The 16,481-nt window shown below is 47.1% G+C and overlaps 1 protein-coding gene across 5 annotated transcripts in view; it reads right to left on the reverse strand.

Moving 5' to 3' along the window:
• The window catches only part of FAM168A (family with sequence similarity 168 member A), a 188,231-nt gene that overhangs the window by 34,902 nt on the left and 136,848 nt on the right, over positions 1 to 16,481 (reverse strand). For all 5 annotated transcript variants that reach the window (XM_083499985.1, XM_083499983.1, XM_083499982.1 and 2 more), the window contains exon 4: positions 6,050 to 6,130. In XM_083499985.1, coding sequence (XP_083356111.1) covers positions 6,050 to 6,130 — 81 coding nt within the window. The remainder of the gene's footprint in view (positions 1 to 6,049; positions 6,131 to 16,481) is intronic.

Below are 16,481 nucleotides of genomic sequence, written 5' to 3' on the forward strand. Positions count from 1 at the left end.
TGGCGCTGTGGGTTAAACCACAGAGCCTAGGGCTTGCTGATCAGAAGGACGGCGGTTCGAATCCCTGCGACGGGGTGAGCTCCCGTTGCTCGGTCCCCGCTCCTGCCAACCTAGCAGTTCGAAAGCACCCCAAAAAGTGCAAGTAGATAAATAGGTACTGCTCCAGCGGGAAGGTAAACAGCGTTTCCGTGCGCTGCTCTGGTTTGCCAGAAGCGGCTTAGTCATGCTGGCCACATGATCCGGAAGCTGTACGCCGGCTCCCTCGGCCAATAAAGCGAGATGAGCATCGCAACCCCAGAGTCGGCCACGACTGGACCTAATGGTCAGGGGTCCCTTTACCTTTAGTAGTTTGCATCAAGCAGGGAAGGGAAACAGTAAGAGTATAGGAAATGCAGCCTCAGAGTATAGCAGAAAGTGGCCGAGTTTCATTTACTTACTTGCCTAAATTCCTAGCACTTTCCATCAGTCCACTGCTAGCATGACTGCACATTCAGACATGCAGGAGAAAATAGGCCCTTTTGATAGAATGGGCCGCATTAACAGATCTTGCTGTGAAGAAGGTTCCTGGCAGAGTGAGGCTCCCCAGCAAGAGCCTTTCTCCACCACGGTGCCCCTGAAATTTGCCACAAAGCTAAGTGTGAAGACACTCCCTACAAGAAAGAATACCCTCACTCTCACTGGCCTTTACAGTAACTTCAGGCGAGAAGGTAACATCTTCATCCTCACTTTGCAGGGCTCACCACAGGGGCAAAATTATTCCCTCCTAAGCAATCCCTCCTCTCTGGCCAACCCCTTTGTCCCCTTAGCCAGGGATGATGGGACCTGTGGCCCTCCGGACGCTGTCAGATTCCAGCTAGGGGTGATGGGAGTTGTAGTCCAACAACATTTTTATTTTGTATTGTATTCTGTGAACCGCCCTGAGATCTTGTATAAATTTAACAAATAAATAAACACCTGGTGGGCCGTAGGTTACCCATCCCTGCTCTTGGTCAGCCTTCTTCAATGGGGAGCCCTGCTCCAGGTTCTTTTGGATTACAACTCCCATCATCCCTGAGCATTGACCATGTTGGCTGGGGCTGGTGGGAATTGGAGGCTGTCAGGGTGGGGGGAAGACTACTTGAAGCCACACACATCATTGCCTCGTAAAATCTCCCATTCAACAGTCCTTCTCTTTTGCTTCCATCCCTGCCCCCCAAATCCTGATTCACTGCTATGCCTAGCCCACCAACGCATTTTTGATGCCTCCACTCATCCATTCCCAACTTCTCCCTGATAGCCTCACAGACTCTGGAGTGAGTTCTCCAATCCCAGTATTCCCAATGCAGGATATAACACAGGGGCCAGTCTGGCAAAATGGCAGCTAGATCTCTTGCAAAGGCATTGAGCATCTCAACATCACAACGGTTCCTTCAAGGAAATGAAGTCCTGCCTGACCTTCAAGTGACTTGCTTGCCAAAACTTAGCAAGCCTGAGACACCGATAAAATACTACTTAGCTGAAATTCAATAGAGCAAAAAGTCTTAAATGTAGAACACTTGGGAAAGAAGTTATTTCATGCATGGCTTTCTTTAAATAGTCCTGTGTTAAGGCAACTGCCTTTGTTTATACACAGCAAGGAGAATGGAATATAGATATACACCACTGGAGACCTGCAGTCAAAGATTTGGCTGGCTAGTTAAAAATCAATATATGAAATTCAGCCACCACACTCAAATTTCATTTCCCCCCATCTCACTATAGTTTTCCCATATTCAAAGCTACTTTGTCTGTCCAAAACCTGCAACCCCATCCCCCTAAACCCCAGGTGAAGGCTTTCTCCAGACAAACTGCTCTTCCACTGCCCTCGTTTCTCATAATTTCCTCTTAGCCGTAAGAAGCAACATTCCAGGACATCACAGCAGTTGAGCTAATGGCTAGTTTGAAAGGTGGAGACGAATAGCCACAAGACAACTGGCAGCCCAGTTTTAGCAAGAAATACTGGTGGAACAGGCAAACACCATCACACACTCCCATCAGCCCCAGCTAGGATGGTATGGCATCAAGGAACCACACTTCAACATCATCAGGAGAGCCACAGGTTTCCCACCCTGGTCTAGAGGCTCAGGTCTTGTGAGATCTTGTGTTATGGGACAGCTATATATATATGAAAATTCAGTAAAATTCAGAGTCAGTGTAGTGTAGTGGTTAGAGCAGCGGTTCGCAACCTGTGGGTCCCCAGATGTTGTTAGACTACAACTCCCATCATCCCTGAGCTCTGGCCTTGCTAGCTAGGGATGATGGGAGTTGTAGTCCAACAACATCTGGGGACCTGCAGGTTGAGAACCACTGGGTTAGAGTGTCAGATTTGGAGCTGGGAGAGACGCGGGTTCAAATTGCCACTCGGCCATGAAGCTAGCTGGATGACCTCGGGCCAGTCGCTGCCTCTCAGCCTATCCTACCGAACAGGGTTGTTGAGGGGATTAAATGAGGGGGCAGGACCATGTCTGCCACCTCGAGCTCCTTCGAGAAAAGGTGGCATATAAACATAACCAATTAATAAATAAAGTTAACGAATGCCTCTAAAGAAGTATCAAGGGGCCTTCGAGATTCTAGTAAACCACCGATTTCAGGTAAATCGCACTCAATTGTGGAAGCTCCACATCCATCACAGATGGAACTGCTCACCGGGGAGTCAAACCAAGACTAAGCAAAGGTATTTTTAATGAATTAACTCTAGACAAGCATGTTCCTCCCCAAGCCCTAAGGAACGAGTTGACAAAAGTTCAAATGAGCCAATTTATTTCAACTCTGGGTATATTCCTTCCTTGGGGCTTCGGGTGCAATACAAATATATAAACATCACACTAAGCATAACATGTCACAAATCCTCACCCCCAATTAAAAGCTTAATCCTGGCCCCAAGTGCCTGTCTCAAAAGAAAAGAAAAATCTTACAACGCTGGTAGAAAAATGAAATAAAATACCAGCATGGTTTGCAGACTGAAGACTGTATCAGAAATGCAGGAAGCCAACAAGCCTGGAAGATGCTCCTGTAAGCACTGTGGAGACTACTTGACTTGTGCTGGTCCTGCTCTTACCTGAGGAAGGGCAGCAGCAAGCCAAAAGTCTCAGGGCCATTGAAAGTAAAAAAAAGGTAAAGGACCCCTGACCATTAGGTCCAGTCGTGACCGACTCTGGGGATGCGGCGCTCATCTCGCTTTATTGGCCGAGGGAGCCGGCGTACAGCTTCCAGGTCACGTGGCCAGCATGACTAAGCCACTTCTGGTGAACCAGAGCTGCGCACGGAAATGCTGTTTACTTTCCCGCCGGAGCGGTACCTATTTATTGACTTGCACTTTGACGTGCTTTCGAACTGCTAGGTTGGCAGGAGCAGGGACCGAGCAATGGGAGCTCACCCTGTCGCAGGGATTCGAACCGCCAACCTTCTGAACTTCCTGACAGTAAGAGCTGTTCGAGAGTGGAATTTGCTGCCAAGGAGTGTGGTGGAGTCTCCTTCTTTGGAGATCTTTAAGCAGAGGCTTGACAACCATATGTCAGGAGTGCTCTGATGGTGTTTCCTGCTTGGCAGGGGGTTGGACTCGATGGCCCTTGTGGTTTCTTCCAACTCTATAATTCTATGATTCTAAGTCCTAGGCTCTGTGGTTTAACCCACAGCACCACCCGCGTCCCTTCAAAACCATCATCAGTTGGGATCAGTTGGTCCCTTACCTTTCCCACCCCGACCTGGTCACAGTGATCCATGTGACAGTCACCTCCAGGCTTGACTACTGTAACTCGCTCTACGCAGGGCTGCCCTTGAAGCTGACCCACAAACTCCAGAGGGTGCAGAATGCAGCAGCGAGGCTCCTCAAAGGGTCCCTGCTATGGGCGCATGTTCACCCAGTGCTCTACCAGCTACGCTGGCTCCCGGTGGAGTACAGGGTCAGGTTCAAGGTGCTGGTTTTGACCTTTAAAGCCCTATGGGGCCTAGGACCCTCATACTTATGGGACTGCCTCTCCTGGTATGTCCCACAGAGAACCCGAAGGTCCATGAGTAATAACAGCTTAAAGGTCCCGGGCCCTAAGGAAGCCAGACTATCTTCCACCAGGGTCAGGGCCTTTTCAGTGACAGCTCCGACCTGGTGGAATGCTCTGTCCCATGAGAATAGGACCCTGCAGGACTTGATTTCCTTCCACAGGCCCTGTAAGACAGAGCTATTCTGCCTGGCCTTCAATCTGAATTAGCCTGATCCTCTATTCCCTTTCCTCTTCTATGAAGAAACCCTTCTGGGACCCCACATTTAAACTCTTTCCTGGTCTCCTTTGCTGGCCCTAGTAGGACCAATTTGGCCAGTTAGCCCTGGTGATCATTTGATGTCTACTGACTGGGGTTCCCCCCCCATGACCCCTGAATTTTGAATTTTATTGATATGATGCTGCATTTTATGTTGTATTTTATACTGTTTTAAAGTCGCATTTTAATCAATGTTTTATATTTGCTGTTAGCCGCCCTGAGCTCGGTTTTTAAACTTTTATAATATTATTTTTATTGATGCAGTATCAAATAGGGGGGGAGCTCGTGCAATGGAGAGAGAAGGAAACCTCAAGCCAATCGCAGCCAATTTTGTGGTTGGAGTTTAGCAAACATCTCTTCTGGGTGGGAGCTGATATAATGGATGACCTGCATTATCATCTGCTGTATTATTAATAGAAATGGATCTAGGAGGAGCTGGCCCCTGTGGAAATTAAATGTACACTTATATGGAAATCACAAAGCAGATACCCGCCCCTCAAAAAAAAAAAACTCCACAGAAAGCAAGAAACCTAAAGAGGAATTAGGTTTTAATTAAGGGAGCTGCTGGAGGTGGAAAGATTCTCTACCCATCTTTTATTAAAATATAGGCAATTTTATCAAACATTCATTCTGTCTGCAAAAGTTCCTGACACACACATTTTGGGCCCCTTGGCTAAAAGGTTAGAACAAGATTTCCTGACAGTCGGGCTCACATTAAGTTTGTTTGATCAATATTGTACGAATTGCTTTAACATGCTTTGCATCTCTTTCCAGCAAGCACAGAAATACAGGAAAATATAGGTTAAAATCTCCCTTTTAAAACGCACATTTGTAGGAGGAAAGGCGCTCACACCTTTTAGAAAGTTCTCATATGCAAATGAGCCAAATGAAGTGTTTTTTAAAAAATATTGTTACTATATATAGCTTCAAATCAGAATCCATTTTGAGTAATTCAGTACATTTGACTTATCAGTAAGGTCTTGCCACTTGTAGGAATGATGGAATGTGCAAGAATAATGCAGGCAAGAACGTATTTCCGGACGTCTGTAATTTACAGCTTAGTATCGGTGGTTCCCAATCTTTACCCTTTCTTAAACTCCTTTTTTGGAGGGTGGACCCTCCCACACCCTGCTTCAATGGAAGCTAGATCATGGAACTAAGGCAGCGACCTTGTACTGACCCAAACCATTGGTCCATCTAGCGGTCTACACTGAACTACCACCAAATTATGACACTTCTCAATTGCATTTGTACATTTTTGCTGCCCATTTTCAGAATACAGGGGATGCTCGGGTTGCGAACGTGATCCGTGCGGGAGGCACATTCACAACCCGCAGCGCCATGTCTGCACATGCGCAGGCCGCAATTCGGCACTTCTGCGCATGCGCAAAGTGAGATTTAACGCTTCTGCACATGCGCGAGCGACAAAAGCCGGAAGTAATCCGTTCTGGTACTTCCGGGTTCAGCGCGGTGCGCAACCTGGCAATGCACAACCTGAAGCGTCTGTAACCCGAGGTATGACTGTACAGACAACCAGCGATCAAAGAAACCAGGCAGGATTGCCATGTATACATAGTGCATGCAGTTCTTACTGAGAAAGCACCTGACATTTTGTTAAAAAAAGATATGTTGATAATGGCAGGTCTGTTAATGGTGCTGAGAGAATGAAAGATCTGGTGAAAAACACACAGACACAAGAGCCACAACGTGTGGCTTACAAACAAGGAAGTACATACTGCCAAATGTGGCTAACAGAAAAATAGAAATCTCCGTTTACCTGGGGCATAGCCTGGGCTGGTGGTCGGGTACATATTTGGGTTGTAGGTGGGGGCAGCCGTGGGATATCCAGCAGGATAACCTGAGAAGAGAGATGAGGTACTTTAGCTGGGGGAAAGTCAAACAGCAAATATCTGTGCAAAGAGAGAGAGAGAATGCAGCCATTAAAAGCAATAAAAGGATGGCAGGTCAGCAGGAGAACTAGCCAGGGACTCAGATTCTGCGCCTCCTTACTTTCTGCAAAAGGCAGTTAAACATAAAGACATACAAACAGCCCCTTACTTGACAATTGCCCCTGGTTTCTAAAATATTCCATGTGCAAAGAACGAGGATTAAAAAAAAATAATTATGACACCTGTATACATCTTTTCAACCCTAACAGTTCTCACGAGTGGTCCATGATAACAAACTCAGAATGTTTGGTGAAGTTTTCTCCTAGGGAGAAATAGCAGCTGTGAAAAGGAGATTTTCATTAGGACTGATCAGAGAGGGGAAGTATTAACTATCCCATTTCTTCCCTCTCTACCCCCCCCCCCCACAAACAGACACACACCATGGTCCTCATTGTGATCCCCCCCCCAAAAAAAACCCTCACTACTGTGATTTAAAAAACATCAATAGATACAGGAAAACAACAATAATACACTTGACATATAATTTGTTTTGGCCCGAAGGAATCCAGAAAACCAGGTGCCGCTGATAGTATTCAACCATGCTGGGGGGTGTTCTTCAGGGTCCCCTCCCCAGTTTACTACATACTCCAACCATGACTTTTGCAAAAGCCCTCAGAGGAAAAGGATGATGGAGGCTGGGGGGGGGGGGCGGGGAGAGAAGAAGCATTTACAAGGAGCTCTTCTTCCTGCTGCCAGAACAGCCCCCCATCACCACTTAGCAGCCAGATCACAGGTAGGCAAACTAAGGCTCGGAGGCCGGATCCAGCCCAATCGCCTTCTCAATCCAGCCCGCGGACGGTCCGGTAGAATGTATCCTTTTATTTAAAACGCATTTCTGGGTTATTTGTGGGGCCTGCCTGGTGTTTTTACACGAGTAGACTGTGTGCTTTTATTTAAAATGCATCTCTGGGTTATTTGTGGGGCATAGGAATTCGTTCATCGCCCCCCCAAAAAATATATATATAGTCCGGCCCCCCACAAGTTCTGAGGGACAGTGGACCAGCCCCCTGCTGAAAAAGTGTGCTGAGCCAGATGTTTTCAGTCCCAATGCTGAAGTAAGTAAGTAAATATTTAAATAAATAAATAAACTTTTATTTATACCCCACCCTTCCCGGTTCAGAAAACCGGGCTCAGGGCTGCTAACAACAAATTTAAAACAATGCAACAAAAAACAGCATAAAATACAGTATAAAACATGAATAACAATAAATTCAGAATTCAAAAATCAATTTAGGGGGAAAATCCATCCAATAAACATTAGATGATCACCAGGGCTAGCTGGCTAAATTAGTCCTGTTTGGGCCAGTGAGGAGACCAGGCGAGAATTAGCTGTGGGATCCCAGAGCGGGCAATCTTCATAAAAAGGGGAGGGGAGGGGAGGAAGGGGAATAAAAAGATCAGGCTAAGTTCAAATTGAAAGCCAGGCGGAATAGCTCTGTCTTACAGGCCCGACGGAAGGAGGTTAAATCCTGCAGGGCCCTGGTCTCATGAGACAGCATTCCACCAAGTCGCAGCCATCACTGAGCCAAGTAGTGTGGCTCTTGGTTCTGCTCTCCTGAAAGGTGGAAGAAGCAAAAAGGGCATATTGTAGGGGGACAGACGATGCTCTTCAAAGTCCTCTGCCCAACCCGCCAGCAGTTTTTCTTGCCCAATAACCAAGGCACTTTTCAGGTGAGTAGGCAAACCCCAAGTCCTATTAGAATGCAGCCACTGGACGACTAGGAAAGCAATCACCCGCCCCACAGAAGTGCTTGCAGGATGTGACCACCCCTCTTCTACCCAACTCCATGGGCACCCTGAGTAGCTATGGGACGTGTCTGGGGTCTTTGCCTCCCCTTTATAAATTTATGAAGCCTCCTCCTTGAAGTTAATTAGAATCATCTATTTCAACAGTCATTACCACCGTGCTGGAATAAATAACTATTTGTTCCAACCTCTCATTTTCATCAGCGTTGCAATTCTGCTACTAAATCAGGTTAATTAAAAATGGTTGCAGTTAATGCCGGAGATGGCAGCGATTTGCTAATAGTATGTAAAGCCCATGGCACTGAGGAGGCTGTGGGGTGTACAGGATTCTGGCAATCAAACGTCTCTTTTGAGTGTTATTTATAGAAGCAGCAACGGCACACAGAATTCTAATGAGGACACGGCCAAGTCAAAGGAAGAAATGCGCACTTGGCTTCTCATGCAAAGGCTCTTGGCTGTGGATTTGGGGGGCGGTTCTTTTGGCTGTTTCTTTTTGCACTGCCGCGATGACTAATTCGCTGCTGTCTTTTTACTACACATCACATCCATCTTCCTCGCCTCGAAGCGTTTCGTAACAAAAGTGCCCTTTAGATGTTAACGCAGTGGCGCGAGAGCTTTTCCTGCGAGGGCTCCTTCCCTGACGCCACCGCAACGTCCCAGTGAAAGTGAAGCTCAGTCGCGCCTTAGGACCTGGCTTGCCACCCTCGATATGGCTGGGTGGCAACTGCCCGGGAAGAAGCGGAACAGCTGAAACTGCCGCCAGCTGAATCCACAGGAGAGCTGCGGCTGGAACGGCCAAAGTCCTAGACTACTTGGGACCATGGAAGGTCGGCTCACCTCTTATATACCCATAGATTACTGTACTCTGCAAGTGAGGGCCTCCAGCAAAAATGGAGGTCTGCTTCAAACAATGTGGGAATTGGGTCTTTAATAATAATAATAATAATAATAATAATAATAATAATAATAATAATAATAAATGTTATTTATACCCCGCCCTCCCCAGCCAAGGCCGGGCTCAGGGCAGCTAACAACCAAGAATAAAAACAAGTTGAATGAATACAACTTAAAAACAAGATTAAAATACAACATTAAAACATTAAAATGCAGCCTCATCACAGGAAGAGAAAGGAAGGAAGAAAGAGGGGGAGGGAATCAGATTGACTCCAAGCCAAAGGCCAGGCAGAACAACTCTGTCTTACAGGCCCTGCGGAAAGAAATCAGATCCTGCAGGGCCCTGGTCTCATGAAGCAGAGCGTTCTACCAGGCCGGAGCCAGTGCTGAAAAGGCCCTGGCTCTGGTTGAGGCTAATCTGACTTCCTTAGGGCCCAGGACCACTAGGGTGTTGCTATTTATGGACCTTGAGGCTCTCCATGGGGCATACCAGGAGAGGCGGTCCTGTAGGTACGAGGGTCCTAGTGTCATGGCGCCTAGCCTTTGGAACTCCCCTCCCCTTGAATATTAGACAGGTGACATCTCTGCTGTCTTTTCAGTGCCAGCTGAAGACCTTTCACTCTCAGCAAGCCTCATAGTAGAGATCTTCCCCATTCTGCATCAGTATTGGGATTGTTTTTTAAATGATGCTTGAAAGTTTTCTCTTTTTTAATGCTTTCATCGCTTTATTGCTTGTTGTCTGCTGCCAGGACTCCTTTCAAAGAAAGGTTTCAGGAACACTCTCTACCTGGCCTTGATACCTAATACAATGTTTTTTAGGACGCATCCTATTTTCGTGATTGTTAGTTGATCTAAACTGGGGGTCAGCAAAGACCCACCCTTTCCCCAAAGCACCCCCTCCCAAAAGGACCGCCCGCCACCGCCACTCACGCCGAAGCCGCCTTGTCTTCAGCAGCCAATCAGAAGCCGTGCCACAGAAGTCAGGCTCCACACCGGTTTAGCACGGGGACTGACCTAGCAGGCGGCAGGGTCTGCAAGGTTTGTGGGCCGGATTAATGAGCCCAGCGGGCCGCATCCGGCCCACAGGCCTTAATTTGTTGACCTCTGACTTAAACTGTGTTGAACTGGGTGGTTTAAATTGTTGTAAACCACCCCTGCATCTTAGGGCAAAAGGCAAGCAATAAGTTAAATACCGTATTTTTCGCTCTATAGGATGCACTTTTCCCCCTCCAAAAATTAAGGGGAAATGTGTGTGCGTCCTATGGAGCGAATGCAGGTTCCTTGGCTTCAGCGATAGCAACGTGAAGCCTCTGAAGTGCAGAGGGAGAGCTCCCCCCGTGCTCCGGAGGCTTCGTGTTGCTTTCGCTGAAGCCGCCTGAAGCCCCCGGAGCGCAGTGGGAACTCCTGCTGCTCTCCGGGGGCTTCAGGCAGCTATCTGCAAGCCTTCGGAGCGCAGCAGGAGTTCCTGCTGCGCTCCGAAGGCTTGCGGATAGCCGCCTGAAGCCTAGAGAGCGAGAGGGGTTGGTGCGCACCCATCCCTCTTGCGCTCCAGGCTTCGCTTTGCTGGAGAGGCGCTGCACAGTTTTCCCTCTCTGCGCAGCGCCCCTTCAGCGAAGCGGGAAGGGAAATGGAAGGGGCCCCGAGCAGGGAGGGGGAGAATTCCCCCCCCCCGTTTCCCCCCTCCTATGGTCCAGTGCGTCCTATAGAGCGAAAAATACAGTAATAACCCCCTCCACCATGTTACAGCAGGGTGAATTGCTGCTGACCAATCTCTGGCGTCCAGCTAGCACTCGCTAGCGTGCTTCAAATGAAAGACGCAGGAAATACACAGACAGGCCCTTTACAACTGGCAGGGTCACATGCAGGCAACTGCAACATGTGGAGCAAAACAAAAGCGGAGACGGTACCCAGAGATGCTATCGCACGTAGCGAATCGGGTGCAATTACTTTGGTAAAAACAGGTAAGCGAAAAGGCAGCCATGCTGACATGAAATCAATTCTTCTTCCCCTGCATTCGTCTTGCTTTTCGGTTCTCTGGGGCCGTTATTGTTTCTAGATCTATGTCAGAAAGGAAACTGACCGACCCACAGCCCAGCGCAGCAGACAACTCCGTGAGCTCAGAATCCTGAACCTTGGTCTCTTGTTCAAGTCCAACACAATCTACTTCCCAGCATAATGATGTGAAGCTAGAAAGAGAACATGCCATTATGTTTTTATTGTAATTTTACTAGTGTTAGCCACCCTGAGCCCGGCTCTGGCCAGGGAGGGTGGGGTATAAATTAATAATAATAATAATAATAATAATAAGCCATTCAACAGTGGGATGGTCTCCCTCAGGAGGTGTGGACTCTTCTTGATTGGAGGTTTTTAAGCAGAGGTTGGGTGGCCATCGGTCATGGATGCTTTAGCTGAGATTCCTGCATAGCAGGGGGTTGGACTCGATGACCCCTGGGGTCCAACTTTACAATTCTATGATTTTATCCTCTATAGACATTTAAACCTCTGTGTGTATGCACGCACACACACACACACACACACAGCTGGCTCCCCTCCAGCCCTGTGAATGGCAAGACCTCAGAATCCAGAAAGATTGCCCATTAATTGAGTCAGCCTTTGAAGACGGAGCTCTCTTTCAAGCCCGAATTTAAGGCTGCTATAAATAATATTTGTTTATCTCTTTCATCTACCTGTTAAATCTGTGTTGATTCGCTCAACATGAAAGGATTTGAAGTGTGCAAAAGACGCCATCCTTTTGAAGGAAGTGTAAAGGGAGAGGCAAAGAATGCAGCAGTTTCTGAAGCCTAGGCAGATAATGAGCGCATTAAATCTTTCCCTTTCTCCCCTGAACCCATTTTGATTCTAATCAACCCAAGAACTCCCATCAGTCAGAGACTGCAAGGAAACAGACCATCAGACAGCACTGCTGAGATTGTACATTGATGACCTGCACAGGTTTGATCCACACCATTCCCCACCCTTTTTTTTGTTTCATTTTCTCTGTCGGTGGAAACTATGCCTGTACAGTCAGGGGTCTACTTTACTACCCGTACTCCAGTGCAGTTGTGACAGTGGTCCCCTGCCAACCCTGAAAGCCAGCAGTGGGGATAGCAAGCCATCTTCAGAGCAGTTTCACTACGGCACACCAACATGAACCTGGTTAGCACTAACTGCCTTCTCTTCTAACCACAAATACCTAATAATAATAATAATAATAATAATAATAATACATTTTTATTTATACCCCGCCCTTCTCGGTTCAAAAACCGGGCTCAGGGCAGCTAACAACAAATTAAAAACACTTAATTATAAAAGCAGCATAAAATACAGTATAAAAACATGAATAACAATAAAATTCAAAAATCAAAAATCAATTTAGGGGAAATAAGCATTAGATAATCCCCAGGGCTAGCTGGCTGAATTGGTCCTACTTGGGCCAGCGAGGAGGCCAGGGGAGAATTAGCTGTGGGGTCTCAGAGAGGGTGATCTTCATAAAAGGGGAGGGGGAGGGAAGAGAAGGGAAATAAAAGATCAGGCTGAATTCAAATTAAAGACCAGGTGGAATAGCTCTGTCTTACAGGCCCGACGGAAGGAGGTTAAATCCTGAAGGACCCTAGTCTCGTGGGACAGAGCATTCCACCAGGTCGGAGCCATCACTGAAAAGGCCCTGGCCCTGGTGGAGGATAGTCTGACTTCCTTAGGGCACGGGACCTCTAAACTATGATTATTCACGGACCTTTAAAACTTGGCGGCTTGGGGGAGGCTTGGGAGCCACGGACAGGACGGGTGCTGTTGCCCCACACTGCTTTTTTTTGGGGGGGGAGCCACCTCACTTTGCTGTTGGCCTTCCCCCTTCTCAGCCGGCGTAGGGGAGGCTTAGGAGTGGCAGGGAGGCTGCGCACCATTGCCCTGCGTTCCTGGACTGCTCTCGGGGGGGGGGGGGAGCCGTGCTGCTTTGCTGGTGGCATAGGGTCACAAATATAAGCCACACTTTAACTTTTCACCATTGGAATTTGGGGGAAAAAGTGTGGCTTATAATCTGGTCAATACAGTAGCAAAATCTGCTTCGAGCTTAGCCTTAGGAAGGAATCAAGGATTGTATGTCAGCACAGGCCTCCTGAAGTAGAAGAGATTGGGCAAGACTGAGGACCGACATCTATCTCTACTTCTTTTTCAAATCAGAACCAGTGAAGGCGGTGAAGGTCCTGTGTGAGTGTCTGGAGGCAGTTGGAGGATGGACGGCGGCTAACGGATTGAGGTTGAATCCTGACAAGCAGAAGTACTGTTTTTGGGGGACGGGGTAGGTGGGTGTGGGGGACTCCTCGGTCCTGAATGGGGTAACTGTGCCCCTGAAGGACCAGGTGTGCAGCCTGGGAGTCATTTTGGACTCACAGCTGTCCATGAAGGCACAGGTCAATTCTGTGTCCAGGGCAGGTGTCTACCAGCTCCATCTGGTACACAGGATGAGACCCTCCCTGCCCGCGGACTGTCTCGCCAGAGTGGTGCATGCTCTAGTTATCTCCCGCTTGGACTACTGCAATGCGCTCTACGTGGGGCTACCTTTGAAGGTGACCCAGAAACTACAACTAATCCAGAATGCGGCAGCTAGACTGGTAACTGGGAGTGGCTGCTGAGACCACATAACACCCGTCTTGAAAGACCTACATTGGCTCCCAGTACGTTTCTGAGCACAATTCAAAGTGTTGGTGCTGACCTTTAAAGCCCTAAATGGCCTTGGTCCAGTATATCTGAAGGAGCGTCTCCACCCCCATCGTTCAGCCCGGACACTGAGGTCCAGCTTTGAGGGCCTTCAGGAGGTTCCCTCCCTGCGAGAAGTGAGGTTACAGGAAACCAGGCAGAGGGCCTTCTCAGTCGTGGTGCCCGCCCTGTGGAACGCCGTCCCACCAGATGTCAAACTACCAGACTTTTAGATGACATCTGAAGGCAGCCCTGTTTAGGGAAGTTTTTAATGTTTGATGCATTACTTTATTTTAATATTGTGTTGGAAGCCGCCCAGAGTGGCTGGGGAAACCCAGCCAGATGGGCAGGGTATAAATAATAAATTATCATCATCATCATCATCATCATCTCCTTAGCATGGGGAAGTAACCTGCTGGTACAGCATTTGACTCCTTGGGATGTGTTAATACATTCTGCAAAAGCTGGGTTCATACTGCGAGTGGGTTCCCTGCTCTGACTGCTCTCGCGTCTAATTCCATCCTGGTTCAGAGCAACTCTCCAGCACGGGAAAGGGAAAGAACAGAAGTTAGGCCTGTCAAAATGTAGAGCCCTGGAATTTAGACCCCATCCTCGCCACAAATGAAACATAGACAACACATTGGTAGTCTGCAATGCCTCTTCTTCAGAAGAAACTCAATTGCAATATAACAGCCTGTTCCACTGAAAATGTCAGGCAACTGCTATTTAGCATTGCAGCATGCCATACGGCAGGCTGTGGGAAGCCAGCACACACTCCCTGAAGTCGCAAATTGTTGTCAATCTGGCAGGGGAAGCATGCATATTCCTCAAAACAACTGTGGACAAATTCTGCAATTATAAAACAACATCTCTGTGCATCAAGAGCAGGGTGGTCATATCCTCATAGAGGAAGGTTTAAAAGACATCACCTTTCACCTGTAGGTGCTTAATTTCTGCACCCTAATTAACTTCAGACGGTCCCTATGTTATTTTGGATGGTTCTGGACTAATACCAGCAGAGCAAATTGCTCTCAAATCCATTAGCTTCCGACAAAGGCAAAAGCAGATGGAGCGTGCATGGAATATTAGCAAAACCAGTTTTAGAGTGTTAAAAAGGCTTAATGCTTCTCTCCTGGGTCCCTGGGCCAGAATCAAAATGATGCTTCGGGGAACTGGGGAATTTACAGTATCTCGACTGGCAAAGCGACACAGCTGTGTCTGCAGAAGAATCCAGTAAAAGTAAAGTCTAATATCATGGGCTGGAATAGTAGGAAGCCCTTGTTCAAAATAACAGAAGTCACAAGTATTAAAATACCAACGTACGTAGATGACTGTTAGTTTTGCATTTGTTCATTTTAAAGTTTTAATTAAAACAAAAATTTAGCTACAAAGGAATGGTTACAGGAATTCTAAGGTCTCACATATACATAAATCATATGTCCATAAATCTATAAGTATATAATACATAAGTATATAAACCACATATCTGAAATAGTACAGGAGAGCAATCCTGTAGGCATTTTGTAGGTTATTCCTTTCCAGGGGTCAGCAAACTTTTTCAGCAAGGGGCCGGTCCACTGTCCCGCAGACCTTGTGGGGGGCTGGACTGTATTTTTGGGGGGGGATGAATGAATTCCTATACCCCACACATAACCCAGAGATGCATTTTAAATAAAAGGACACATTCTACTCATGTAAAAATATGCTGATTCCTGGATTTAGAAGGCAATAGGGCCAGATCCAGGCCCCAGGCCTTAGTTTTCCTCCCCATGCTTTAAACCGCGTTGAAATGGGACCATTTGCCGATTTGCTCAACTCCACTCACTCAAAATAGAGAACAGACATTTAAGAATTAGCAAACACCTTGGTACACAATGAAATTATGACCTACTGCAGCTGATTTTAAATCACTCTAAGCTGAGCAAAAAGTTAAAATTTGTCGCTACAGTGGTGCCTCGCAAGACGAAAAGAATCCGTTCTGTGATTCTCTTTGTCTAGCGGTTTTTTCATCTTGCGAAGCAAGCCCATTGAAGGATTAGCGCTATTAGCGGCTTTTAGCGGCTTATCTGCTGGTCGGATCAGCTGATAAGCGGCTTAGCGGCTTAGAAAAAGGGGGGGGAGGGAAAAAAACCAGCAGGAACTCGCAAGACATTGTCGTCTTGCGAAGCAAGCCCATAGGAAATTCGTTTTGCGAAGCACCTCCAAAACGGAAAACTCTTTCGTCTAGCGAGTTTTCCGTCTTGCCAGGCATTCGTCTTGCGGGGCACCACTGTACATGTAAAAGTTGGAGGGTGGGTGGATGGATGGAAACACTGAAGCTTAGGTTAGAAATAAAAAAGCCGGCCTTCAAATCTCGAACTTTATATGAATTTAACCAGGTAAAGGCTCAATTTTTAACTAGACGGCAACACTAGGGTCTTAGCCTGAAGGATTCCGAAGGTGGGTTTTCAAAAGCACAAATAAAGTGAGGGGAAAGCAAAGGAAACCAGTTTGTGACGATGACACATCCTGCCCCGAAATATCTCTGACTCCTCTTTACTGTAGTTCAGCCTACCTGTCACCTGAAGTTATTCTGCCTGGATTCCCACTGACTAGTTTGTTTCCCAGCCTGCAGTTCACTTATGCTTTTAAACCCTTTAATGATTTCATTGCTTTTATTATGGATGTTTGCAGCCTTGAGGAGCTCTTGTGAAATGGAAAGACATGTTAAGCATCTCTTACTGGTATAGAACCTGGTTGACTTAGGATATTCATGCATAGAAGCACAGACCTTGCAATGTATGGTAAATGAAACTGTATGGCACCATCAAAACCTTGATAGCTGCCAAGTACCACAAATGCAATGTTAAAAAATAAATAAGAATACAGCAAAAACTCCCCTGTGAAATACGCAAAACACCTTTTCAATTCCCATTCCTTCAAAAG

Source organism: Podarcis liolepis, assembly GCF_965112155.1.
Source record: "Podarcis liolepis genome assembly, chromosome: 4".
Classification (NCBI taxonomy): domain Eukaryota; kingdom Metazoa; phylum Chordata; class Lepidosauria; order Squamata; family Lacertidae; genus Podarcis; species Podarcis liolepis.